The sequence below is a fragment of the Hibiscus syriacus genome, unplaced genomic scaffold (genome assembly GCF_006381635.1).
Source record: "Hibiscus syriacus cultivar Baekdansim isolate YM2019G1 unplaced genomic scaffold, ASM638163v2 tig00116944_pilon, whole genome shotgun sequence".
In the NCBI taxonomy this organism is placed as follows: Eukaryota; Viridiplantae; Streptophyta; class Magnoliopsida; order Malvales; family Malvaceae; genus Hibiscus; species Hibiscus syriacus.
Window position 1 is genome coordinate 516,098 of NW_024063479.1, and position 25,970 is coordinate 542,067.

Consider the following 25,970-nt stretch of genomic DNA (forward strand, 5'->3'; position numbering starts at 1 on the left):
TTGCACCATTGTTCAAACGTAACAAGGGCCAACAACAGAAAAATTATGATTCCTAAGTATCCACATGAAGAAAAGGATTTTCTGGAGGAAAGTTCAAGCAGACTCAGGCAACTTCAATGGGTACTCAAGGCTCGGGATTTCGTCCTATTACTGAATGTAAGATTTGTGGGAGAAAACATTCGAGTCAATGTTGGTTTGATGAAGGGAAATGCTTCCATTGTGGTAAAGCTGAGCATTTTAAAAGGAACTGCCCAGAATTTCATCCAGATCATACAGTATCGGAACCACAGAAGGGTAGAGGTGGAAAATTGTGTAAACCTGGTACATCTGAGACTGCATCTAATCATGAAGGCAGAAGTACTGTAAGAGTTTATCACATCAAGACTGATGATGACAGAGATGCTCCTGAGATTGTAGCAGGTACCTTTTATCTCTTTGATGAACCTGTTTTTGTATTGATTGATCCCGGTTCTACATATTCGTATATAAGTACAAAACTGGTAAGAGATAGGGGAATATTTTTAGAACCTATTTCTAGGGATATTGTGGCAATCAATCCATTGGGCCATAGTGCAAAAATCTGTCGGGTTAGTAATAAATGTCCGATAAAGATTCAGGGAGTGGAATTTCCTGCAAACCTGTTAAAATTGCCTTTTGAGGAATTCAGTATAATCTTATGCATGGATTGGCTATCTTCCTACTATGGTTGGGTAGATTTTCGTTTGAAGAGATTGTTTTTAAAGGATACAATGGGTTCAGAGGTAATATTTGTTGGAGAAAGGTTAAATCTCTTATCTAATGTGATTTCAGCTTTTACTGCTAAGAAATTATTGTCTCGGGGATGTCAGGCAATTTTAGCAAATGTGTTGGATGCCAGAACTGCAGAAGTTAAGTTGGAAAGTATTCCAACTGTGCGAGAATATTCAGAGGTGTTTCCGGACAAGTTACCTGGATTACCTCCAGATAGAGAGGTGGAGTTTGGGATTGATGTATTCCAGGTGCAGCACCTATTTTGATGGCTCCTTATCGAATGGCCCCAACAGAGTTAAGAGAATTAAAGGCCCAATTGCAAGAGCTATTGGATCGAGGATTTATAAGACCAAGTATTTCACCTTGGGGTGCACCGGTGTTGTTTGTGAAAAAGAAAGATGGATCAATGCGTTTATGCATAGATTATCGACAATTGAACAAGGTGACTATAAAGAACAAGTATCCTCTTCCGAGCATTGATGATTTGTTTGATCAACTTAAGGGAGCAGCTGTTTTCTCTAAGATTGATCTTCGATCGGGATATCATCAGTTAAAGATTAAAGAGGAAGATGTTCTAAAGACAGCTTTCAGAACACGGTATGGACACTACGAGTTCGTAGTAATGCCGTTTGGGTTGACAAATGCTCCAGCAGCATTCATGGATTTGATGAATCGAGTATTTCAACCTTATTTAGATCAATTTGTGGTGATCTTTACTGATGATATTATGGTATACTCAAAGACAAAGATAGAACATGATGTTCATCTTCGTACTGTACTCGAAATACTTAATGATAAAAAGTTATATGCCAAGCTGTCAAAGTGTGAGTTTTGGTTATCTGAAGTTTCTTTTCTTGGTTATGTTGTCTCGGCTGAAGGCATAAGAGTTGATCCTAAGAAAGTTCAAGCAATATTGGAGTGGAAACCTCCAAAGAATGTTACAGAGGTCCGAAGTTTTTTGGGACTTGTTGGTTATTATCGAAGGTTTGTGAATTCGATGATTGCTTCTCCTTTGACCAAGCTCTTGAGAAAGGATGTTTCATTTGTTTGGACTGAAAAATGTCAAGAGAATTTTGAAGCTCTAAAGAAGATTTTAACGGAAGCACCCGTGTTGGTACAACCAGAATCGGGTAAAGAGTATGTGGTGTATAGTGATGCATCTCATAATGGTTTGGGTTGTGTACTTATGCAAGATGGTAAGGTGGTAGCCTATGCTTCTCGACAATTAAAGATGCACGAGAGGAATTATCCTACTCATGATCTTGAGTTAGCAGCGGTAGTTTTTGCTCTAAAGATTTGGCGTCATTATTTATATGGTGAGAGATGCCACATCTACACGGATCATAAGAGCTTGAAATATCTATTGACTCAAAAAGAGCTCAATTTGAGATAGAGAAGATAGATAGAACTTTTAAAGGATTATGATTTGATCATTGATTATCATCCAGGCAAAGCAAATGTTGTAGCAGATGTACTTAGTCGGAAAACTTTTGCAGCTTTGCGAGCGATGAATGTGCGACTATTGTTGAAAGAAAATGGCGTATTATTGGCTGAATTAAAAATAAAGTTGATGCTTTTAGATCGGATAATAGTGCTACAAAGGAAAGATGGCAGATGCTTGGAAAAGATTTCACTAGTGGAAAAAGGTGAGACTAAAGACTTTGAAATCAAGTCAGATGGATGTCTGTATTACCGAGGAAGAATCTATATTCCGAATGATGATGAGCTAAAGAAAGATATTCTTTCTGAGGCACATTATAGTCCGCTGACTATGCATCCAGGTGGGAGAAAAATGTATCATGATGTAAAGAGTCGATTTTGGTGGCCGGGTATGAAAAGAGCCATTTCTGAATTTGTTGCAACATGTCTGACGTGTCAGCGAGTGAAAGCTGAACATCAGGTTCCTTCGGGATTATTACAACCAATTTATATTCCAGAATGGAAGTGGGATAGAGTTACTATGGATTTTGTTATAGGGTTACCATTGACATCAAATAAGAAGGATTTCATTTGGGTGATAGTTGACCGATTAACTAAATCGGTACATTTTATTTCGGTGCGAATGGATTATGCCTTGGATAAATATGCAGAGTTGTATATCCAGGAAATAGTTCGGCTACATGGAGTGCCAGTATCAATCATATCTGACAAAGATCCAAGGTTTACTTCTAGATTTTGGAATTCTTTGCATAAAGCTTTGGGTACTCGATTGAATTTTAGTACGGCATTTCATCCACAGACGGATTGTCAGTCTAAGCGAACTATCCAGATTTTGGAGGATATGTTAAGGGTATGTGTGATTGAGTTCGAAGGATCTTGGGAAAAGTATTTGCCTCTAGCAGAATTTGCTTACAACAACAGCTATCAATCGAGCATTAAGATGGCTCCTTACGAAGCTTTATACGGAAGAAAGTATCGGACACCATTAAATTGGTTCGAGTTGAAAGATTGAAATCTTGTTGGTCCTGATTTATTGAAGGAGGTTGAAGATAAAGTGAGAATAATCCAAGATAATCTCAAGATTGCAGCTGATCGTCAGAAGTCTTATGCAGATTTAAAGCGAAAAGATATTGAATTCCCTGAAGGCGATAAAGTTTTTCTTAAGGTATCACCTTGGAAAAAGATATTTCGATTTGGGCGCAAAGGAAAATTAAGTCCAAGATTCATTGGACCTTATGAAATATTAAAGAGAGTTGGACCGGTGGCGTATCAGTTAGCACTACCTCTAGAATTGGAAAGGTTCATAATGTGTTTCATGTGTCGATGCTTAGGAAGTATCGATCAGATCCTTCACATGTCATTGCACCAGAGAAAATTGAAATCCGACCAGATTTGACTTATGAAGAAGAACCAATTCGGATCTTAGCTCGAGAAATCAAAGAATTGCTTAGCAAGACAATTCCTCTTGTTAAAGTACTTTGGCGAAATCATAAAGTCGAGGAAGCTATGTGGGAAAGAGAGGAGGACATGAGGAAGCAATATCCTCATATGTTTTCATCATAAACGTATTAAAAATTCGAGGATGAATTTTATTTAAGGATGGGAGAATTGTAATACCCCAAATTTTGGTTATTGACCAAAATGTAACTTTTGAAAGTTTGATGGTCAAAGTATAAAACTTGGAAGAAATTTTAGGAAATTAAGTGGTAAAGTTCTTGAAAAGAATTTTATTTCATAATTAGATAATTTACTCTTGAGAGTGGGGTTTTATGAAAGTATATTTTGAATTTGGAATTTTGGTAAAGAAAAATTAGAAAGGGTTAAAACCGGTACGAAATCGGTAATTTCAGATTTAATTGGAATCTTACAAAAATTTGAAGGATGTTATAAATAGTTAGAAATATTATTTTAATATTTTGGATCATATAAATTTGGTCTAAAAATATGGAAATTTTCAGATTTAATCGAAACAGTGGAATTTAGTGACTAAAATGCAAGTTTTGAAATTTCATGGGAAAATTCAGAAATTTAAAGTCAAAATATTTCATCTTTGACTTTGAATTATGATAAGGATGAGTTGTCATGATTTTATGGTAAATAAGAATATTCATTAAGGGTAAATTGGTCTTATCCCAATTAAGTGAATATTATATTCATTTAAGTGGATTATAATGTAAAATATTATAATATGCACCCAACATATCATTGCATTTGTTCATCTTCTTCTACCAAATTAGCCGTGGGTTTCTCCAAAGGTAATTGAAAATTCCAACTCCATTTTCAAGCAATTTGTTTAGGATTTTGTGTAAGTTGTAAATAGAAAATTGTTGTATGTGAAAAACTCTATCTTTTGGTACCAATATGGCATGGTAATCTTGTTGGTGTTCAAAGATCCTAAATTTAAGGGTTTGTGTTCATAAAAAGGGATCATGAAATTGATGATGGATTTTGATGTCTGTGAGATAGTAGATTCATATTCAAGCATGTGTGATGATTAGAACATGTTTGATCTTTTGAGAATTTGTTCTATGAGTTTTGATCATGGATTGTTTGAGTGAGAAAAATTATGGAAAAATTATATATGAGTTGGAAATGATGAAGGAAGTATTATAAAAGCCTTAGAAAAAAATTGGGGATCATTTCGTAAGTTTTGAAAAGTTGAAGATCAATTCGTAAATTCTAAAAAATGGAGGGATTGTTGTGTAAGTGTTATATAATTGATGTGCTATATTGGAATTTTTGGTATTAAAGATTTAGGTGATAAAATGGTGAAGGACCATTTTGAGTAAATTGGAAAAGTTGGTTCCAATACTAAAGAGAATTAATAAATGTTAAAGTATTTTAGTGGTGAATAGGTTGAAGTATGAATATGGAATTTATTTTGGAAATATTTTTATGTTAGTACAATACTAACATATATAGGTATTAATTTATATTTTGTATAGATTGCGATTTACTCGGTGTTCAAAATGATTCGAGTATAAAAGAAAAGGGTTGTTGTGGACAATAGTGAGGCTTATTTTGGAAAATTATAAAGTGTCAAGGTGAGTGCAATACATGCATGAAATTATACATGGATGTTTTATACATCATTAAGAAGACTTGCGATAAGTCGACCTTGTTTATATCGGCATGATTTTATATTATTTTTATAAATTGACATTGATATGTCAGAGTATGAAATTAAAATGCATTGATCATGAAAAATGTGATATTTTACCATGAATGTTTTCGGGGTATGAATTGCCCAATGTTAAATTTAATAATATACTTTGCCATAGATGAATCGAATAAAGTAAACTATATGCCCGAATAAGTCATTGAGGGACAGGGTATAGTTGGCATGCCATAGAGTATAGCAGTTGCAGGTTTATATTAGCACTATAGTGTGTAAGAACACTAAGTGCAGGTTTATGTCCGGATTAGCACTATAGCGTAAGCTTAGTGTAGGTGGTGGGCATGACCTTATGTGTATTGTCCGGATTAGCACTATGGCGTAAGCTTAGTGCAGGTTTAGCACTACGGTGTATGTAATTTACTCGTATACCTATGGTCCTCAGGGTTGTATATTGGGCTATTGTCTATGGTTTTATACATTATTGGTTAATAAATGGTAAGCATGAAATTAAGCTTACGAGTTTAAGAAATTAATGGCAAGTATATTGGTAAGGAATTTTATATTCAGTTATATTATTTTTGATCATGGTAAAATATTGGATATGCTGATAATATGATTGTAAGGTATTTGGTTTTTATAATAAAATTATGCATCAATTGTATTGCACTGTAAAATTTTAATTGCCTCACTAAATATATACTTAGCGTGTGATGATTTTTACGCGTAGGTAAAAAGCCAGTAGAAGAATAGAGAGTTCAAGACAACATCAAGCATCAAGAAGTATATTTCTTTATAAGTAAGACATCCTAAAATTTAATGTAGTCTTAATTAGTGGTATGTAATTATTATGTTTTATTTGCTTTGTTGAACAAAATTGGAAATAAGAAAATGGAATTTTATGAACTTATATGTATTTTCGCAATTACTGTAGCAGTTACTGTTTATTGCTATAGTAACCACGTTTTAGCAATTTCCAGATGATAAAAGGGGAACTGATTCCCCTGCTACAGGGAATCGATTCCCCCACTATTCATTATTACTGTTCACGGGTACTATTCACTATTCATATAAAAATAAATCTTTTGAATTAAATTGGTTACAACGAAACATGATTATTATGATATGGTATTTTTATAATATTATTTACCATTTTAAGAAGATAAATTTTAAATCGTTTTTGAAATGATAAAATGGTTTTAGAAATTCGGATAACATTTATAATCTGTATAGGTATAATTATACGGATTATGGGTGTTACAGAGGTGGGCAAAAACACCCTTGGGTTGTCGACAGGGAAGGTTAAGGAACATAAAGAATCGTGGTGGTGGAACATCGCAGTCCAAACTAAGGTGAAGACAAAGCAAACTTGCTTCAAGGAGTTTCTATAATGCAATGACAATGAAGAAAGATCGAGAGCTAAACAAAGATACAAGGAGGCAAAACGAGAAGCTAAGAAAACAATGGCTAAAGCAAATGATAAGGCATATGAGGAAATGTACAAGAGATTAGACACCAAAAGGACAAAACGACATCTTTAGGCTTGCAAAATCCATGGAGAATAGGAAAAAGGATCTAGGTAGCATTAGGTTTATTAAGGACAACAATTGTGTTCTTTTAGTGAAAGATCATGATATTAAGAGGGTTTGGGGTAGTTACTTCTTTGGCTTATTTAATAACAGTGCCTCTTTCTATAGAGATAGTAACGTTTTTGGGTCAGCCGACCATCATACTACGACCAATGATTGCCATACATGTAGGATTGGGATTGAGGAAGTCAAAATGACCTTTAGAAATATGGGGAGGGACAAAGCTGTCGGTCTAGATTAAATTCCTATCACTGTGTGGTTGACCCTAGGAGATGAGGGAGTTAAGTGGTTGACCAATATCTTTAATATTATTTTAGAGACTGCCAAGATGCCAGAGGAGTGGAGAGAGTCTACGGTGATACCAATCTATAAGAATAAAGGAGATCCCCAACGTTGTGGTAGCTACAGAGGTATTAAACTATTCAGTCATACCATGATGCTATGGGAAAGGGTGATAGAGGCTAGGTTGAGACAGGTTACTAGGGTTTCGGAAAACCAATTTGGTTTATGCCAGGCAGGTCGACTACGGAGGCGATTCATCTTCTTCGACGGCTTATGGAGAAATATAAGGAAAAAATAGAGATATTCGCATGGCGTTCATTGACCTTGAGAAGGCATATGATAGCGTACCCCGCGATACGATCTGAAAGACCTTGGAAACGAGACGGATACCAACTGCTTATATCCGGGCGATTCGTGATATGTACTGTAGATCTACTACATACGTCAGGACTACAGTTGGCGACACCGAGGCATTCCCGGTGGAAATCAGACTCACCAGGGGTCGGCTCTTAGCCCTTACATCTTCGCCTTGATTATGGACTTCATCTATTGTGCGACACCAGGCGGTGTTCCATGGTGTATGCTTTTCACTGACGACATTGTCCTAGTTACTGAAATAAAAAATGAGCTGAATAGTAGACTGGCTACCTGGAAGACTGCTTTAGAAGAAAAAAGTTCTAAGGATCAATATTGAAAAGACAAAGTATTTATGTTCAAACTTCAGTGGGAACCAAAACGATGAAGATGTAGAAGTATGCATTGAAGGACATGTTCTCCCCTCAAAGGATTGTTTCAAGTACCTAGGGTCTATGATACATAAAGATGAGGGTGTAGATGATGATGTTACACACTGTATAAAGGCGGGATGGCTAAAGTGGAGGGCTGCTACTGGGGTTTTGTGTGACAAGAAGGTGCCTCTAAAACTTAAGGGAAAATTTTATAGAATGGCAATAAGACCAGCGCTGCTATATGGATCAGAATGTTGGGCAATCAAGAAGGATCACGTAAGGAGGATGGAGGCCACAGAGATGAGAATGCTTCGATGGGCATGTGGTAGGACTCTGTGGGACATGACACCAAACTCTACAATTAGGATGTCATTGGGGGTGGTTCCTGTATCCGAAAAATTGAGGGAGGGAATACTACGATGGTTTGGGCATGTCCTTAGGTGATAACCGTCGGATGCGGTCAAGAGGGTAGAGTCGATTACAGCCGACGGTGCTAGAAGGAGATGACGACCAAGGAGGAAGTGGGTAGACTGCTTGAGATATGATTTGAAGGATTTATCTCTTACAGAGGACATGACCTCTGACAGGAAAGTATGGAGACTTAAGACCAAGGTAGCCGAGTAGTGTGGGTCATAGCCATAGGGTGTAGCATCTCTGTCTACTTTTTAATGCCTTTGTAGTAATTTCCATGACTTTTACTTTTTATATGTTTCTATCATTGGAATTTATGAAGGCTTAGAACTAGGGTAGCGGAGTAGTGTTGCATTAGTTTAGGTTTTAACCCATTTGACTTTATTCCTTCTCGTACTTTGCTATCGCTAACTACTGTGTATCATTCTCTTCATGTTTCCTCTTTTTTAATTTAATCGAGAGTTACGTTTCTGTCTATATACAGAGATTTTTACGCAGGATTTATTTGTAGGGATAACTTCCTATTACAGACGCACATATGAAGACTGTATATGAAGACTGTTCACCTATGTATTTATTTATTTATTTATACATGCATTGTATTTTATATTTATTTTCAAGTTTCTGACTGCCGGAGGTCTTCCACGGAAGCTGCTCTCAACCTGACGTTGGGGGTAGCTTACTACCCTACCTCCCTTTTACCCCATTACATATAGGAATAGGGTTTTATTGTTGTTGTTGTAAAGTGTACAAATAGTCACTCAATTATAGGACATTTCATTGTTGACTCTCTCGATTATTAAAAATTATAAAATAGTTAGGCAACTATTTATATGTTTCAACTTATTATTTTCCGTTAAAAATTCGGTAATCGACTGAGCTAGCCATTAACGTACTGACCGAGATATGATAAATCATATTATAATGATGTCTATTGGTACTGTTATTACTCTCAAGCACTAGCTCGACGACATAATGTTTCAAGCATTAACTCGACGATATAATGTAAATAGGGAATTGATCCACAAAATTTAGCTCAAACGATTTTAGGATCATAATTTATAATATTCTAGTTAATATATTAATGTCAAGCTCAGACGGTCGTTAATCTTTAACAAAAAAGACAAATTTATAATATATGAATAGTTGAGTTATATTTTATAACTTTTAATATTGTATTACTCAATAAAATAACATCCTCTCATTTTATAATTTTTAATAATAGATAAATTTAACAAAACAGAAGTTATAATCGAGGATTATTTATCTACTTATCTTAAATGAATTGACATATGTTTTATAGATATTATTATTGTAAACCGACTGGTCTAAAGAAAATATGTAATTTTTTATTGTAATTTAGTCTTCTTCCCTGTCTGGTTTTTCTACATTTGTGGCTCACAGTAACAGGCAAGCAGACGTTCTGGCAAAATCTAGTAACCATATAGACATTGAAAATTCCAACTCTATTTCTTGCCATATAAATTCTAGCAAAATCTAGAAACAAGACGAATGCACATACTAACTCAACTCTACGCATGACACGTGTGAATCATACTCATTTAGCTCTAAGTCACTGGTGCATAGGGTGCCACGTTATAAGGGTTGAATCGATAGGATTATCAAACATTCCGGTGCGACCAACGACCATTAGATTATTTAAATCCAACGAATTTCAGTCTATTTTGAATTTGATTTCTTTTTATAAAAAATATATTTTTAATTTTTTTTTCTTTTTATATAAATAAATGTAACTAATTTTATTAAGTAATTTAAATTCACAGTGAAAATTTACAATTTAAATTATAAATTAAACACATAATTAAGATATTATCTAATCATTAACATAATAAATTAGTCATTTTAATCATATAAATATCATACAAGAAAAGTGAGAAAATTCATCTAAACAGACTCGAACAAAATATAAATATAAACATATATGTCTGTTATAATAAATGAACCACAATATAAAAATAAAACTACTAAAAACCATTAATAAATATAAATCAAAGTCAAGCATAATGAAAAACTATCTATAAATTCTTTTAATAGAATTCAAGTGTTGTACATTCTTTCATTAGAGTATGTTAAACTAGAACTCAAGTGTTAATTTTTTTTCTCTTGATAAATTTAAAATAAATGTAAAGTAGTATATGTTTAAATATTTTTAACTTTTCAATGAATGTTTCTACTTTTGTATATGTAGTGCTCGAACTCGAGATCTCAATAAATAATAATAAATCTCATAATCACGAAAATTGTTTGGTTCGTGCGAATTCAAATGTAATTATAAGTGACTATATTATTAAATTAAGTACAATTAAAATACGAATATATTTATTAGTTTTATAAGGGATGATTGTTATCTTTAGAGGTTTCGAGTTCGATACATCATCTGCATGGGTGTTTGAGCGTTCATTGTCAAATAATTTGAGAATTTTTGGAACATATATTACCTTGTAATCATCTCAGACTAATAAATTTTTTTTATTGAAAATGTATAAAATAGTATTTTATTTAATTAAATTAGTTGAACTTAAAATAATTAATATTTTTAAATAATAAGATTATATTATAATTAATAAAAATATAATTATATCGTGGATAATGATAATTTTTTAAAATTATTTAGGTTGATGAGAACAAATGAATTACGATGGTTATAGATAATTTATCTCTTTTAGTTTAGACAGAGATTTGCAGTCGTTGAGAGAACGATTGTTGATCAATGTTAATGTAATTTATCTTTATAATAAGATGACAGAGAAGTATGTGAAGGTAAAATGATTCTCTCATCTCGATTTTAGTTGATAAATTTTATAATAATTCTTAAAGTTAGTGTCAAGTGTAGAGATATAATAATTATTTGTAAGGCAATAAATTAAATAAACATAATCAAATAATAATAAATTTAACTCTAATATATTATATGAGTTTACAAAAATCATATTAACATATCAAAGATTTTGACAATTGTTACATTTTAGTATTGTATAAGGGTTAATCTTATCATATTAATGTATAAATGACAATAAGAATATTTTGTTTATATTTTTACAATAAATAATAAAATAATTATTATCTAATCATTGACTAAATTATCTCAAATGACGGATATAATTTCCAATTATTGTTTATCTTCTTGTTCTCATTATATTTTAAAATTTATTTATTATTATTCTATTAGTTTCATCATCATCATCTGTCTTCTAAATATATAAAAGCAGAACCAGATTGCTTCTTTTACCCCATTAAAAAATCTCTCTTTCCGTCCTCTCTCTCTCTTAAATTATTATATATTGTTTATTTAGAAGAAGTTCATCAGATAATCCATTCAGAAACAAAAATAAAAGCTTCCTCTGCTTTTTAAAAAAAGTTCCAATAGAGGAGAATTATCAGCTAACTGGTACGCTATCCAAACTTTTCTACATCAAATTACTGTATTTTCCTTTATCTTTTCTGGGTATGATTCTGTTTTGAAGTTTGAATTGATCATCTTTACATCCCATGAATCTCTGTTTCAAAGACTCCCTGTTTTCTCTTTGAACTTTACATAATCCAGTTATGAAGAGGATGGTTGATTTTCTTACCATTAAGCCTTTTTCTAGACTCGGGTGATTTCAATCTTCCTTGAAAAAAGAGAACTTTTTGTTTTTTTGTTTCCTTGATATCCTCACCTGGTTCAATGTTCATAAAGCAGCAAAAAGCTGCATCTGGGATGTCTGTCAATTTGACATGACAAGGTTAAATGTGGTGTTTTTTGTTGTTGTTAAGAAATTGATGTTTGGTTTTCTATGTTCTTGAAAATAAATTAATAAAAAAGAGTTCGTTTTGAGGTAACCCCACCAATGGAAGATGAGTTCTATTGAAGTAATTAGAGGAGAACTGGTGGTTGAGTTGATCAAGTGTTTGATGGTAGATTCTGTGGTCGAGTTCACCAGTTCTTACCAACCACGAGTTATATCTATATAACACGGTTTCATAAAGATGAAGCTATGGGAAATTTGTACTAATTCTCCACCAAATTTGACAGATTTTGGCAGCAAATGGCCATGGAGCAGTGCTTGGAGAAGTGGAATGATTCGCCGGTTTCGAATGATAATCCAACGAGTGCCTTCGACTGCAACATCTGCCTCGACTCGGTGCAGGATCCGGTGGTCACGCTTTGTGGCCACCTCTATTGCTGGCCTTGCATCTACAAATGGCTTCATTTTGAGACCATCTCGGATGACAACCAAGGCCGGAAACAGCACCAATGTCCTGTATGCAAATCTGATGTTTCGGATGCCACATTGATTCCGCTCTACGGCCGGGGCGTAACAACAAAGGAATCTAAGACTGAGACTTCCCGTTTCGGTATGGATATACCGAAACGACCTCTCGGTCCTACTTGCGGCGTTGGCAGGATACAACGATTGCCAAATTCTAACAATAGTTCGCAGTTTCATCATCATGGATATTCATATCAACCACAAGTGTACTACCCCGGTCAGGCTGGTTATCCAGCTTCGCCGATACTAAGTCCTGGTGGCATGTCGATAAATGTACCGGATCCAGCGATCCGAATGTTCGGCGAAATGCTATACGCTAGAGTATTTGGGGACTCGGATACAAACTTTTATACGTATCCGGGTTCGTACAATCTAGCGGGGATCACTAGTCCTAGAATCAGACGGCACGTAATGCAAGCCGATAAATCACTGGGCAGAATAAGTTTTTTCCTCTTCTGCTGCTTATTCCTGTGTCTACTTTTGTTCTGAACTTCCTTCTAAGCTTCCATTTCGGACACTGTATAGAAAGATCCGATTATGTATACAAATTCGGAAACCCAATGTACTAATATGAAAAGCGATGTGTAATTACAAGTTACGAGCAAATATTTTTCTTCATGTTCTTCAGATTATATTCCGACATTACAAATAAATTTATAAACGACACCATTCGTCAATCAATAAAATTAATGATTAATAAATATGAATTGATTTAATAAAACAATAATTTAAGTAATTTGATCACCTATTCCATCATTAAAACATTACAATTCCCTGATTTGTGAAAGGTGAGCTTTCACATCATATGAATCAACTTACAAAATGATCTCGTTAGGCATTGTTAGATGCTTCTCTTCTAAGGTAGCATACCTTATTTGTTTGAAAAGGGCTCTCCACCGACCTATGAGATAGATTAATTAGCATGAGACGCAATTAGCATGTATTTTTTGATGTTTCACTATGGTAAATTGTAAAATATGATTATTTATTTAAATTGAATTGAATAAACTAATAGCTCAGAAAATAATAAAATAAACTATGGAAATATCAAGACAAATAAAAAGCGTAACGTACCACTTTATGACGCTTTTCAGGGGATAAGTGTAATATCATTCCACTGATTATCAAAAAATTAAAAAATACATGTGTAGTAAATAAAGGATCATATTATTTATTAACGACATAAAAAAATAGATAAGATATGTCAAACATTGAATCTGATTTTTGATTTGATTCAGCCAATAAATTGATCATAAGATAAACACACAGCAGAGATGCAAGAAATTCATACCTTCAAATTCCCTTTGAAAATAGGTAAACTAATTTTTTTATCACTTAATTTTACTAATATTTATAGTTTAGTCAATTGTCTTTATCAAATTTTCATTTCAACATTAAACTTTTGAATTTCACTTATTTTGGTCACTTGACCGTTAAGTGTCTAACGTCAACACCAAAATATTGTGTTTTGCGGTTTTTTACTTATAAATTTCCCCCAAAAATTTTACCTTTTCTCCATGGTCAAATTCATTCTTCATTGTCATTTAACTATTAGTGACCGTCGTTTATGATATAACTGGTATAAAAATGTTCTCCTTTCTCCCCCTTTCTTCTTCTTAGTTTGGGTTTTCTCAATATCCACTCAAAATTGATAAACTCAATTCAAACCTTCAACTTTATCTTGGTTCGATTTGTATTCTTCATCGTCTAATCCGTGTGAAATTAAGTTAATTTCTTTTCTCCTCATTCTCGACCCCCTACCATTCGAATTTAGAAAAATATATTCCAATATCGTTGAAACAATGGGGAGTATGAAAATATGGTTTTTTGAAAAGAAAATTTCAAGACAGAAATTTATCCAAAAAATTTAAAGAAATTTAAAGACCTAAATATGAGCAAAATTCAAAAATTCATTGACGAGGATAAAAAGGTTTAAAGTTAATTTACCAAAACAGAAATATGGATAAAATTAAATGACCAATAAAATAGTTTATCCTTAAAAATAATAGGGTTAATCCAAAGCCCTCCTCTATGACTGTAAGTGAATATATATGTGCTTTAGAAAATGGGCTTCAAAGAAGCCACTGTAAGTGTATTGGATTGAAAATTAAAAGTAAGATTGATTTGATATTGGGTCCAGTTTTTAACACATGATTACATATTATTTAGTGGAATGCTCCATTTACATGTTGGGACGAAGCCAGATTATAGATCGGGAGAAATAAAGTATAATATTTTAAAAATAAGAAGATAATTTATAATTATTTTATAAATATTTAAATTATATATATATATATATTAAATATACATAAAATATTGTAGGGTTAGAGGGCTACAATTATGAGTGTGTGAAAAGATTCTATCAGATATGTTGATTTGTTGATCGAATCTAAAAATTTGAATATTCGATCTAGTTTTTTGATTTTCGAATAATTCAGATTGGATAATTGGATCCGATACGGATCAATTAAGTTCTAATTTCGAATTATTGGAAAATCCAAAAAAATTGGGCTTTTAGATTTTAAATTGCCTTTAACCCAATAAATGAGTAATTCACAACCCATTAAAGCTCTAACCCAATAAAAATTAAGATTAAAAATTAAGATATTTAATTATTTATTGTGTATTAATAATTATATATATAGCAGATATATTGAATAAGTTAGATTAAGTCACAAAATATTTTTTTTAAATTAAATTTTATATTGAAATCCGGATATCATCCAAAATTTTATATATCCGTTTTTTCCAGATTGAATACAAATCACTATTTTAGATATTCAAATTTTCAGATATTCGAATTTTTAGATCAAATTGAATATTGTTCTTTCGAAAAAAAATTACGTTAGCACTTAAACTAGAATGAAGAAGTAGGAAAAGAACGAAGAAAAAGCAAAAACAATGGTTGTGGCTGAGAAGAAGGAAGAAAAACAATGGTAGGCTTAAAGAAAAAGAACCCAAGACTTTTTTCGCATGTTAAATAAGCATTTAACAGTTCAGCTCGATTTTCTGTCACTTTTAGTAACATCGTTTAATGTCGAATGATAAATTTATTATAAATTAATAATATTAATAATCAATTTATTACTTTTAAAATTTTAATATAAAAAATAAAAGTTTACTCAAATATTAATGATCATTTATGTTATTTACCCTAACATATATCTCTACGTTAGTATTTTTTTTTTTGAACTGAACCTTTACGTGAGTGTCTAATATATTTATATACCATGTATATTATATCTAACGCTCTACTTGAATCAGTGTCAACATTATTCTATTTTAATCGATCCGTTAATATTTTGTTAATTTTATTGGTTAACAAATTAATATACTTTTTAAAATTCTTGAGAATTAAATGTCACAAGTTCAATCCTTGGGACCTTAAGAAACATATTGAATTTTTTAAGTCACATGTTCAATTTTCATTACCTCCAAAAATCAATTCATATAACGACTTGTTAACAAAAAGATTTAAATGAACTGATATTGATAGTTTGAGGATTGGCATAAAATATTATAAAGTTTAGAGATTAATTTAAAATAAAGATCATAATTTGAGATATCTAGCATAAATTTTAGTGATTAATTTAGAATCAGAATCATAATTTGATACATCTTGTGTAATTTTAAATAATTTTGATATTTTTAATTGAGTTAATTGTATCGTATGTCCCCAGATTACAATCCTCATTTAAATTGGTTTTTAAAGTTTTGAGTATTCTATTTTCACCTCTAAACTATGACTCTTTTTTAATTAATCCTTAAACTTTTAGCAACAAAAGTTCAATCACCTTTACAATTTCTAGTATTCGAACATGGAACTTCTAAAAGTAACCGACATTCTTTTAACTACTGGTTGTTGATGATGAATGGGTTTCGTTCGCCGGATGCTTCGGAGCTGTTGGAGGCGAGAGACGTGCGCCGTGAAACTCGGAGATAAACGTGAGGCGTGGGAACCTGGGTTGACTGTTGCGGTGCTGCTTGGGATGCTAGGGTTCTGGAAACCCTAGCCTGCGTGTATGTTGGGCCTGGACCACTGTGCGCTGTTGGGCCACATGTAACCTGGTTTCGGGCATGCAAATGTGAAAATGAGATTAATAATATTATTTATATATACATAATATAATGTCGAAAATCATGTGTCTACACATTAAAGGATGGTTTAGTCCGAATATGTTTAACAAAATTTAATTTTGACTAATATCGTAATTAATTGGTCAAAGGTGGTTAAATAAGAATGGGTGGTGGAGGGTTCAATTAATCTAATGAGGATAGAGTGAGACGTGGAAGATTGTTGATCGCATGAAATCAGAAAAGTCGTCGGACGACGGTGATCAAGCTTTGGTCTGCTACGTCTGGTAGCCTATCCATGCTGACCTCTGAATTTGACTACAATTTCATTTTTTATCCCATCTCACACAATCTCCTATATTTTATATACACCAACATTCAACACTTTATTTATTTTTCACGTAATGACAAAATTAACATATAATATTTGTATAAATAGTAATTTATACAATCATCTATATTTACGCACAAATCAAATAGCTTTCATGGTAAAAAAATTGTTGATACTCCTGAAGACTCGGATTCGAGCACCATAGATGTTAGGGATGTGAGCGTTCAACGTTAAAAAGTTAAAGAGTTATCTTTGAACAAATACTACATTGTACTTATCACAGATTAATAAAAAACGCTTTATTTATTTTTCACGTAATGATAAAAATAACATATGATATATGTATAAATAGTTATTTTAATTTTTTATAACATTTTCAATTATAGCCTAAAATGATATTTAATCCAATTAAACTTATATATCTTTGGTAACATATTAAATGCGATTCGATACTTATTTCACGATAAATATTGATACTTGTAGTTACAACCTAAAATGTTATCCAATACAACTTAAAATATTATATCTTTGATGACATCTAAAATGTCATTCAATATAACCTAAAATGTTATATCTTTGGTGATATTTTTTATTGCAACATAAAATGTTAAATACGATTCAATACTTATTTCATGATAAGTATTGATACTTGTTACTAAATGTCAATACTTGTTACTAAATATCGATACTTATCAGTATGATCAGTTTGCCGGTTATACTATTTCTTTATATTTTGTACGATTGCAACTAAAATTATTATAAATAAGATCACATTTCCAATCACACCCAACTTATATTATTACTGTTCTTCTCATATTTCTTATCGCATCTCCTTTCAACATTTTTTTAAGTCTTAAATTAGACTTTAAAACTTTCTCCCATGTGCGTGCACCATTAATTCTTTGGCAGGGGGGACCCCGGCCGGCCTTGGCTCCATTTAATTTATGCATGAACCGTTGACCGGCTTCGTAATATAAAAAAGATTGAGCCTTGACCGCCATGGAAGCCGCCGTCGGGCAACCGGTTTTGGCTCATTTCAACGCCGTCTTTCAGCCAACTTTGTGCATCTCAGGATCTTTGGGGATTTCAGTTTTGGCTTCTGGAAACGCTTAATTTTATGAAAATGAACAAGGATAAAATAAACTTAAGATCACTTAATTATTAATTCATTATGAATAAGTTATTTTTTTTGTTTAAAAAAGTTATAGTTTAGCGGCTCAATTAAAAAATTATAAATATATCACTGATACTGGACGAAGTAGTGACGTGATCTGATATAATAACAATCTTAATCCCGAAATTAACATGTTCTATCAATTTGGTCTTAATTCGACAATTTAACCCTTCATGTTTAAAAATTATATCAATTTAATCTTTGTTTTTCTCTAAAAAAATGTTAACTTTCATGTCGTTTTCCCGGATAATAACAATTTAACAATAACTTGTTGTTACTTTATGGTAGAATGTGATTATCCAACTGTTGTTTTGATCTAATAGACTCGTTTGATTTGATAATATTACAAAAAGAATTAAATTAATGAAAATTTTAAATATGAAAAGTTAAATTCATTAAATTATTTCAAATAAAGACTAAATTGATAGAATAAATATGAAAATTTTAAGGATTAAAATTATTATTATATTGAGCTCATTAGAAGTTTGCTTCAATTTTAACAACATAATAACTTGTTTGTAATAATATTTTAATTGAATGATTAAATTGTAACTTTTAGAAGAAGACAAAATGACCCGTTTGTAAGCTAACTAATACTTGAGTGACCTGAGATGTATTTTACCTAATGAACAATTATGCACAAAAGTGTTTGGATAATTGACAAAAAGGGTATAGAAAGTTTGAAACTCTTTCTTTTGCACGCCAGAAGAGTTGCGGATTCAAATGTAAGACATGCTGCATGTCGAAATCTAAACCCTAAATTCTAAACCAATCGAATTAAACTCGATGTTTAATGTTTGAAATTCTTGAATCCACTAAATTTTCTCCATCCGATCAAGCTGGATAAGATGAGAGCAGATTGGTTGGTATGCAAGGAGAATTCATCCATAGTTTGGCATGCAATTTGAGCACCTCTCTGGCTTTCTCTTTAGTCTTGTGCCCACATTCCGTCTGTAACACCAAGCACAATTTAGCCACGATCCCCAACTGCACCATCTCTTGAACCACATCACATGTGCCACAGAACTTGGAAATACACCACAGAATCCTCACTGCCCTCTGGTTTGCAACCTGAGAAACCCTAAGTATCTTCTTGGAAACGACGGCGAGCCCCACTCCGTGATTTAGCAGCTCCGACCGGCCTTCCGCGCATCGGCAAACTTCATCCAGCACTGTTAGTATCATTTCACAAGCCCTTCTATGTGAGACCGCACCGGAAGACTCGATGCACCGCTTGTTCGTATCATTCTCGGAAGCGATAAATCGAAGCCGGACAAGACACTTCATCTGCTGCAACGGTGACTTGGCATCATCGAGGAGTTTCGTAATCTGATCTTTTGTGATGGGTGGCTTCGGGGTCGGGATTCGTTCAATGCCATGGCAAGCATTTAAAGTGCACCAAGATTGTATCAATCTCCTCAGGGTATGATTGGGGACAAGTTCACAATCTGAAATAGCTTGTTTCGTAACCGGACACGCAGTGTTCTTCTTACCGGAAATCAGCCATTTCTCGATGTTTTCCCTGTCGTAAGTAATTCCAGTCGGGACCGTGACGGGATCCTTCATAATCTCCAGGGAGATAGGGCAGATAAAAAATGGAGGAACATCGATTTCATCCATTTTGAAAACAACCCAAAGAAGAGAAAGTAGTTGATCAAATTTGGAGGTTTTGAAGATTTAGTTGAGGATTTAGGAATTGAGAAGGATTAGATTATATATATATGGGTGGCCTGAGAAAGGTTGACTTTTCCAAGCAATGGAAAGGCTCAAGGATGACAACTATAACTGCTACAGCTAAAGCTACAACTGCAATTTGCTTGGTCCAGGTTTCTTTTTAGCATACGATTCAATACATTTGCAAATACTCATCATAAATGAAATAATTAATAATAAAAAAAAAGTCAATCTCCTCTCTATTACTTTTTCCTCCACAAATAAGCAACCAGATTTGAATTTCAGTACTCTAACTTGATTGATGATTTATAAGGAGTATTCTTTTTTCTTATGATCATTAGCATTTGATTTAGTAATTGATTAATCTGAATTAGATGTTATAAAATTTTATAAAGAATGATTTCTCTTAATTAATTTTATTTATTTACAATCTCATAATTTGAACGTACATATTCATATCATTTGACTAACCGATACTTGGTACGATAAAGTACACAAATGATCCTTCAACTATAGGGCGTTGCTTTATTGAGTCTGTTGACTATTAAAAGTTTCAAAATGATCTTCTGACTACAGAGTAATATTTTGTTGAGTCACTCGACTATATATATGTTCTAAACTCGTCATTTTTCGTTAAAATTTGAAGGTTGTTTGAGCTGGACGTTAACATGTTAACTAGGATATGATATAATATGAACCCAAAACCGTTTTAATTATATTTTTTGGGTCGACTCTCCATTTACATTATGTTGTCGAGTCAATGCTTGAAGCATTATGTCGTAAAACCAGAGCTTGACAGCAATGGAGATGCTAGCAGACATCATTAAAATATAATTTTATCACATTCCACTCAATAAGTTACCGTTAATTTTTTAACGAGAAAAGATGAGTGTGGGATGTATATATAGTCAGGAAACTCGACAAAACAATACTTTATAATCGGAACCATTTGTATATTTTACCCTACTTAACGTCTATAAATATCACTTTTAAGTCTTTATAAAATATGATAAGATACCCTACCTCTAAACTAAAGTGATTTTCCTTCTATAAATAACAACAATGTTTAAGGTTAAAATTTAACGTAGAAGCATGTAACAATAGTTTTGTTTGTAATTTAAATTTAAAATAAATACTTTTGTTTCTAGAAAAACTTGGTTTGATGCTGAAGCTCGCGCATTTTTACTTTTACTCAGAAAAGGAAAACGCCGTCAATGGCCGACATTTTCAAATTGGGAATGCCAATTTGGCTGGCTGCGTCTGCAACACTTATTGGTTTCTACTTTGCCTTCGGTCTCGGTTGTCCACCTCTTTTGACCCACCGGAATCTGTATGTTAGGTTCTGGTGTTTTAGAATAGGTCAAAGTCATTTAATTTTGGGTCAATTATCCCGTAATTAACTAACAAGCTTTAAGTAGTTTTGGTTTAATGATCAAAGAATAGAGATTTCTCGTTTATTCAAGGACTGACCGAGACGAAAACTTATACCGTCTTCTTCGAAACATAAACTGGCATTCCGATAACCATTGGTCATCGGCATCATTTGATGCCGCCATGAATGCTATATCATGTCTCGAAACACATGCAGAGAAATGACTGAAGAACTTCCTAAGAGTGTTTCACTAGCTAAGGAACCAAGCAAGTTGAATCCAACATTGATTCTATGATGCAGAGAGCAAATCTTAACAAAGCACAACAAAAGAAAGTGAACGATCTTTGACGGTATATATTGAAGATTGGTACAAACATGTTCTTTTCGATCAGTTTATGATTTGTCCGGAGAAATTGAATATCGATACAGGGAAGTATTAGACTAGAATCCAATCTATATGTCTAACATGAATACTACTAAATTCTCATGGATCTAGAGATAAACAAAAATAATCTATGCGAAGATGCAGAGAGCAAAAATAATTTCAGACATGCTTCTCACTGTAATGATACACCTCAAATGACACTATGGTTCCTCCTTTGGGAAACCAACTCATAGAGCATCACGCATATCTGGGGAGCTAGTAAACATTCTGTACTAAATTTTCATATGATTCCTGCTTTTTCCACCTTGAAAATGAACCAGCAGCCCCGATTACTCACGCTTTCTGTACTAAATGTTCGGAGTCTCCCATCTCGACTTCACTTCCTTGCCATTCATTATGATTTTCAAAGAGTAACTCAATCTGTTCCAATGATCTTCCCTTGGTCTCGGGAACACATTTGTAAGCAAAGAGAACAGAAAGAGCTGAGAACAGTGCAAAGAGGAAGAAGGTTCCGGCAATGGTAATTGTATGAGAGAGGGAGAGGAACGACATGGCAACAAGGCCACTGCATACCCTGTTACCTACAGCCCCGAGAGCAGATGCTTGAGCTCGCAACCTCAAGGGAAAGATTTCGGATGTCAAAATCCAGCAAATAGGACCCATTCCCACCGAAAAGAAAGCTACATTACCGCAGATACATAAGATCGCCAGTGCGATTCCGAGCTGGCCATTCCCCACTAAGCCAAGGGTAAGGCTTAAGGTCAATAAACAAACAGTCATCCCGATTGTGCTCACATATAGCAAAGGCTTCCTCCCTACTCTATCAACAAGAAACGTAGCAATCAATATAAAAGCAGTCTTTGTAACACCCACAGCAACAGTTGCAGCAAGAAGCTTAGAGTTGTTCTTAATCCCAGCCTCCTTGAAGATTTCAGGACTATAATAAACAGTTGCATCTATTCCGGTGATTTGTTGGAAACACTGGATTCCAAATCCAGTGATCAGCATCCGACGAATTGGTGGAGAAGGACTGAGCAGTTCACGCCACACGGCTTTCTCTTCATTCTTCTCTCCATTAGAAATCCCAGCCGCTGCTACTATTTCTGTGAGCTTGTCATCCACCTCTTTCTCGTTTTCAACTGTTTTAAGTAGCACAGATCTTGCTTCTTCAACTCGGTTCTGCATGACTAACCACCTCGGTGATTCCGGTATAATAAAAAGTGCAACCCCTATAAACACTGAAGGCAAGATTCCAACAGCCAGCATCACCCTCCAGTTTGTATGAACCGAAAGACCGGAAAATGCATAATTTGAGACATAACCAAGCAAAATTCCTAGATTTATGAATATCTCTGGGAAGGATGTAAGAGAGCCTCTATCGACAGTAGGTGATATCTCGGCGATATAGACGGGAGCAATCATGACTCCAAAGCCTATACCAACCCCAGCCAAAACTCGTCCGATCATTAGTATTTCGAACGAAGGTGCAAGCGTCATGATAGCTGCACCAATTTGAAACACAACAGCTGCAAATGCCATTGTCCACTTTCTACCAATAATATCGGATGTCCTTCCGCCTGCTAAGCTACCCAAAAGCGAAATGATGCTCAAAATCCCAACAAGAACTTCTTCTTGTACCTCAGATATCTTCAGATCTTCCTGTATGAATATAATGGCTCCACTCATTACACCTACATCTGTTCATAAAAGGCTAAATTCTTAGCTTCAAAGTATAAAACAAACTGCTAACAGGTGCAGCACTATCAAAGATAAAGCTTTTAAGGATGGTGAAAGGAAGAAAAGGAATACAAGCAACTGGAATTCCCAGTAATGTTCATAAATCGTGGATTACATTATTCAGATAAACACCAGCTGAGAAGACAGAGTTCTCCGAAAAAATGGAGTTTTTATCATTCAAGCAGGTAACTTCAACGACCTCAACTTAGACATGACGAGCAATAAGTACACAAGCTACAAAAAACTAAGATTTGCTTATGATGATAGAATAAAAAGAATCAGATTTTGAGCTAAAATGGTGAATTTTAAGCATTCCATGGACGAACATCAACTAGGGCAATCAACCATTTACCTAATTCCAAAATTCCCAGAAAGACAAAAAAGGAGCGGGCTTGACTCTTGAAGCAACCAAAGCAAATAGAAAAATATGATGGACAAAGAGAGAAAAAAAACCCACCGTAGCCAAGAAGAACATTGTTGAAAGATGCAAAGATGGCACAAGCAAGAACATATTTCCTGATAGTTTTCTTCCTCTCCTGCTGTTGATGATGAAGATTCAAAGCATCATCATCAAAATCATCCGATAGCTCAGAATCCATCCTCTTGTACTTTTTCTTGTTCCCCAAAACCAAACCCATTTCCCCTCCCCCGTTTTCTTGGACACCCACCAACCCCATAACTCTCCTTTGCCTGTTTGAACTCACAAAAAACAGAGCAAAAACAACAAAAGCAGACCCAGAAACAGAAGTTCCTATAAGATCAATTAAGCCATGGATTGGGTTTTTAGATCTAAAAGCTAGAAGGAAGGAAGACAAGGAAAGTCCAAGCAAAGGCGTGTCCTTTTCCTTTCTTTTTATCACGCAAGCAAGCCAATTGGTTTTCTCCAAAGCTTAATTACATATGCAAATGGACATACATATGCATATACATACATATATATATATATATATATGACGTTTTTCCGAAATATCGTATATTTACTAATCTAACACCGGATAGATTATATTTTTCGATCTAACACCCGTAGCAGTAAAGCGCGCCCTCTGACTCGCGCTATACGCTGATTTGGCGCCACGTGGGGTATAGCGTGCCCCTGCACTGCGCTATTTGCTGACTGGTTACACGTGGGGTATAGCGCGCCCCTGAACCGCGCTATATCTGTGTATCTAGACAATTATATTTAGCGCGGACCCTGATCCGCACTATACCATAAGTACATATACCCGCAGTGCAGGTACCGCGCCTTGTATAACTATATATACCCTTCTCCCCCAGTTATGTTCCTCGCATCTCTCCTCTCAACTTATAAATTAATACAATAATTCCATCAACGAGTCAATAATTTTGGCAATCTTCTCATATTTAATTTAGAAGTTCGTACGATTTTTTCGTTATAATGTAATTTTGTTATAATTTTGTTATTATACTTATTATTTATTATGATTATTTGAAAAAATATTATACTAATTATTTTCAATTAATTTTTATGTTTGTAAAATTGAAAAGCGAGAGTATACGTCGAAATAGTTTTACGGTGCAGGTAATAATATAAAATTATATTATTTAAATTATTTATGTTGATGTGTAAAAATTTATTGTGCTATATTTTCGTTCATATATAATTTATTTAATTAGGTTTGTTTCAGTTATTTTTTTATAGATATAATATTGCCGCACTTTTAAACTCAAAGAATGGCGCGACTTTCAGCTATTGTTTATTATGATGGTGAAATTCGAGAAGATGAAATCGGCTTTGTTTTCGTATCAAATGAGCGTGTTAAAATATCATTCAAGAGAAACATAGCTCTTGAGGAGCTGATAACGAAGATTTCGAGGAAGATTCATGTTGAAAGTAGTAGAAGAATGTCGTCGTTGTAGTACAAATTTCCAACATCATTGTTGCCATTAACTTATACAGAGTTCGAACTTTCGAACAATGATGATGTTGAAATGATGGTTGAAGCTCAAAGTAATTATTCAGACGCCGCTATTAAGATGTATGCACATTTTGTTCAAGTGCGTGTTGTTCGGGGTCAATTATTAAGCTCCCAGTATGGGTTGGCTGAACAAGTTGACAGCCCGACTACAGTAATGTGTAATGATTTTAATGCCATAATGGGGAGACATTCATCCACAACTCCTTACGATATGTACTGAGGTGGGTCCACGAATAATTCGTATGGAAACACCGCGTCCATTTCAAGGGGAAGGCATTCATCTGCAAATTTCTTTGACCATATGGAGATGCCATCGACGCAACCATCTGTGCAGTTTCCATTTGACACGATGACTTCAAGCTTCAGGGGAAGACATTCGACTGCGAGCTTTTTCGATCTCAATGTCGATATGTCTTCCAGTTCAAGGGGAAGACGTGCAAGTAGTATGTTCTTCGACCAAAATGTGGAGAGTATGGAGGAACCATCATCTCCACCAGAAGAACCGCTTCGTGAGCCTGGTACGGATGGTGCTGAGACTAGACTATTCATTCACCCAGAATCACCGCAATTCAACTCCGATGATGATGAAGTTCCAGGAAATGTGGCACAAACTGACCCTCCTGCACACATATATGAAGCTGATTATGGTTCAATGTACGTGCCATAATTTACGGATATGCCTCATCTCAGTGACTAT

At 34.0% G+C, this 25,970-nt stretch overlaps 3 protein-coding genes across 3 annotated transcripts; 1 reads left to right on the forward strand and 2 right to left on the reverse strand.

Annotated features, from left to right (window-relative positions):
* The first annotated feature begins 11,625 nt into the window (after positions 1–11,625).
* On the forward strand, positions 11,626–13,145 carry LOC120188371 (E3 ubiquitin-protein ligase RMA1H1-like). The gene is made up of 2 exons (XM_039191821.1): positions 11,626–11,724; positions 12,352–13,145. Exon 2 carries the CDS (start codon positions 12,365–12,367, stop codon positions 13,076–13,078), a length of 714 nt encoding a protein of 237 aa, XP_039047752.1. The 5' UTR covers positions 11,626–11,724; positions 12,352–12,364; the 3' UTR covers positions 13,079–13,145.
* Positions 13,146–18,963: 5,818 nt separating this feature from the next.
* LOC120188446 (E3 ubiquitin-protein ligase PUB22-like) lies at positions 18,964–19,869 on the reverse strand. The gene has a single exon (XM_039191886.1). It carries the CDS (start codon positions 19,786–19,788, stop codon positions 19,003–19,005), a length of 786 nt encoding a protein of 261 aa, XP_039047817.1. The 5' UTR covers positions 19,789–19,869; the 3' UTR covers positions 18,964–19,002.
* A 1,704-nt stretch (positions 19,870–21,573) lies between these two features.
* LOC120188372 (probable polyol transporter 4) lies at positions 21,574–24,168 on the reverse strand. The gene is made up of 2 exons (XM_039191822.1): positions 23,794–24,168; positions 21,574–23,296 (listed from the first exon to the last, which is right to left on the reverse strand). Exons 1-2 carry the CDS (start codon positions 24,011–24,013, stop codon positions 21,933–21,935), a joined length of 1,584 nt encoding a protein of 527 aa, XP_039047753.1. The 5' UTR covers positions 24,014–24,168; the 3' UTR covers positions 21,574–21,932.
* Positions 24,169–25,970: the final 1,802 nt, after the last annotated feature.

Excerpts from the sequence above, each read along its gene's own strand:
- LOC120188371 (XM_039191821.1), top strand. The coding sequence starts at position 12,365 with ATGGCCATGGAGCAGTGCTTGGAGAAGTGGAATGATTCGCCGGTTTCG.
- LOC120188446 (XM_039191886.1), bottom strand. The coding sequence starts at position 19,788 with ATGGATGAAATCGATGTTCCTCCATTTTTTATCTGCCCTATCTCCCTG.
- LOC120188372 (XM_039191822.1), bottom strand. The coding sequence starts at position 24,013 with ATGGGGTTGGTGGGTGTCCAAGAAAACGGGGGAGGGGAAATGGGTTTG. Across the intron at positions 23,297-23,793 it reads CAATGTTCTTCTTGGCTACG|ATGTAGGTGTAATGAGTGGA; the intron begins GTGGGTTTTTTT and ends TTTTATGAACAG.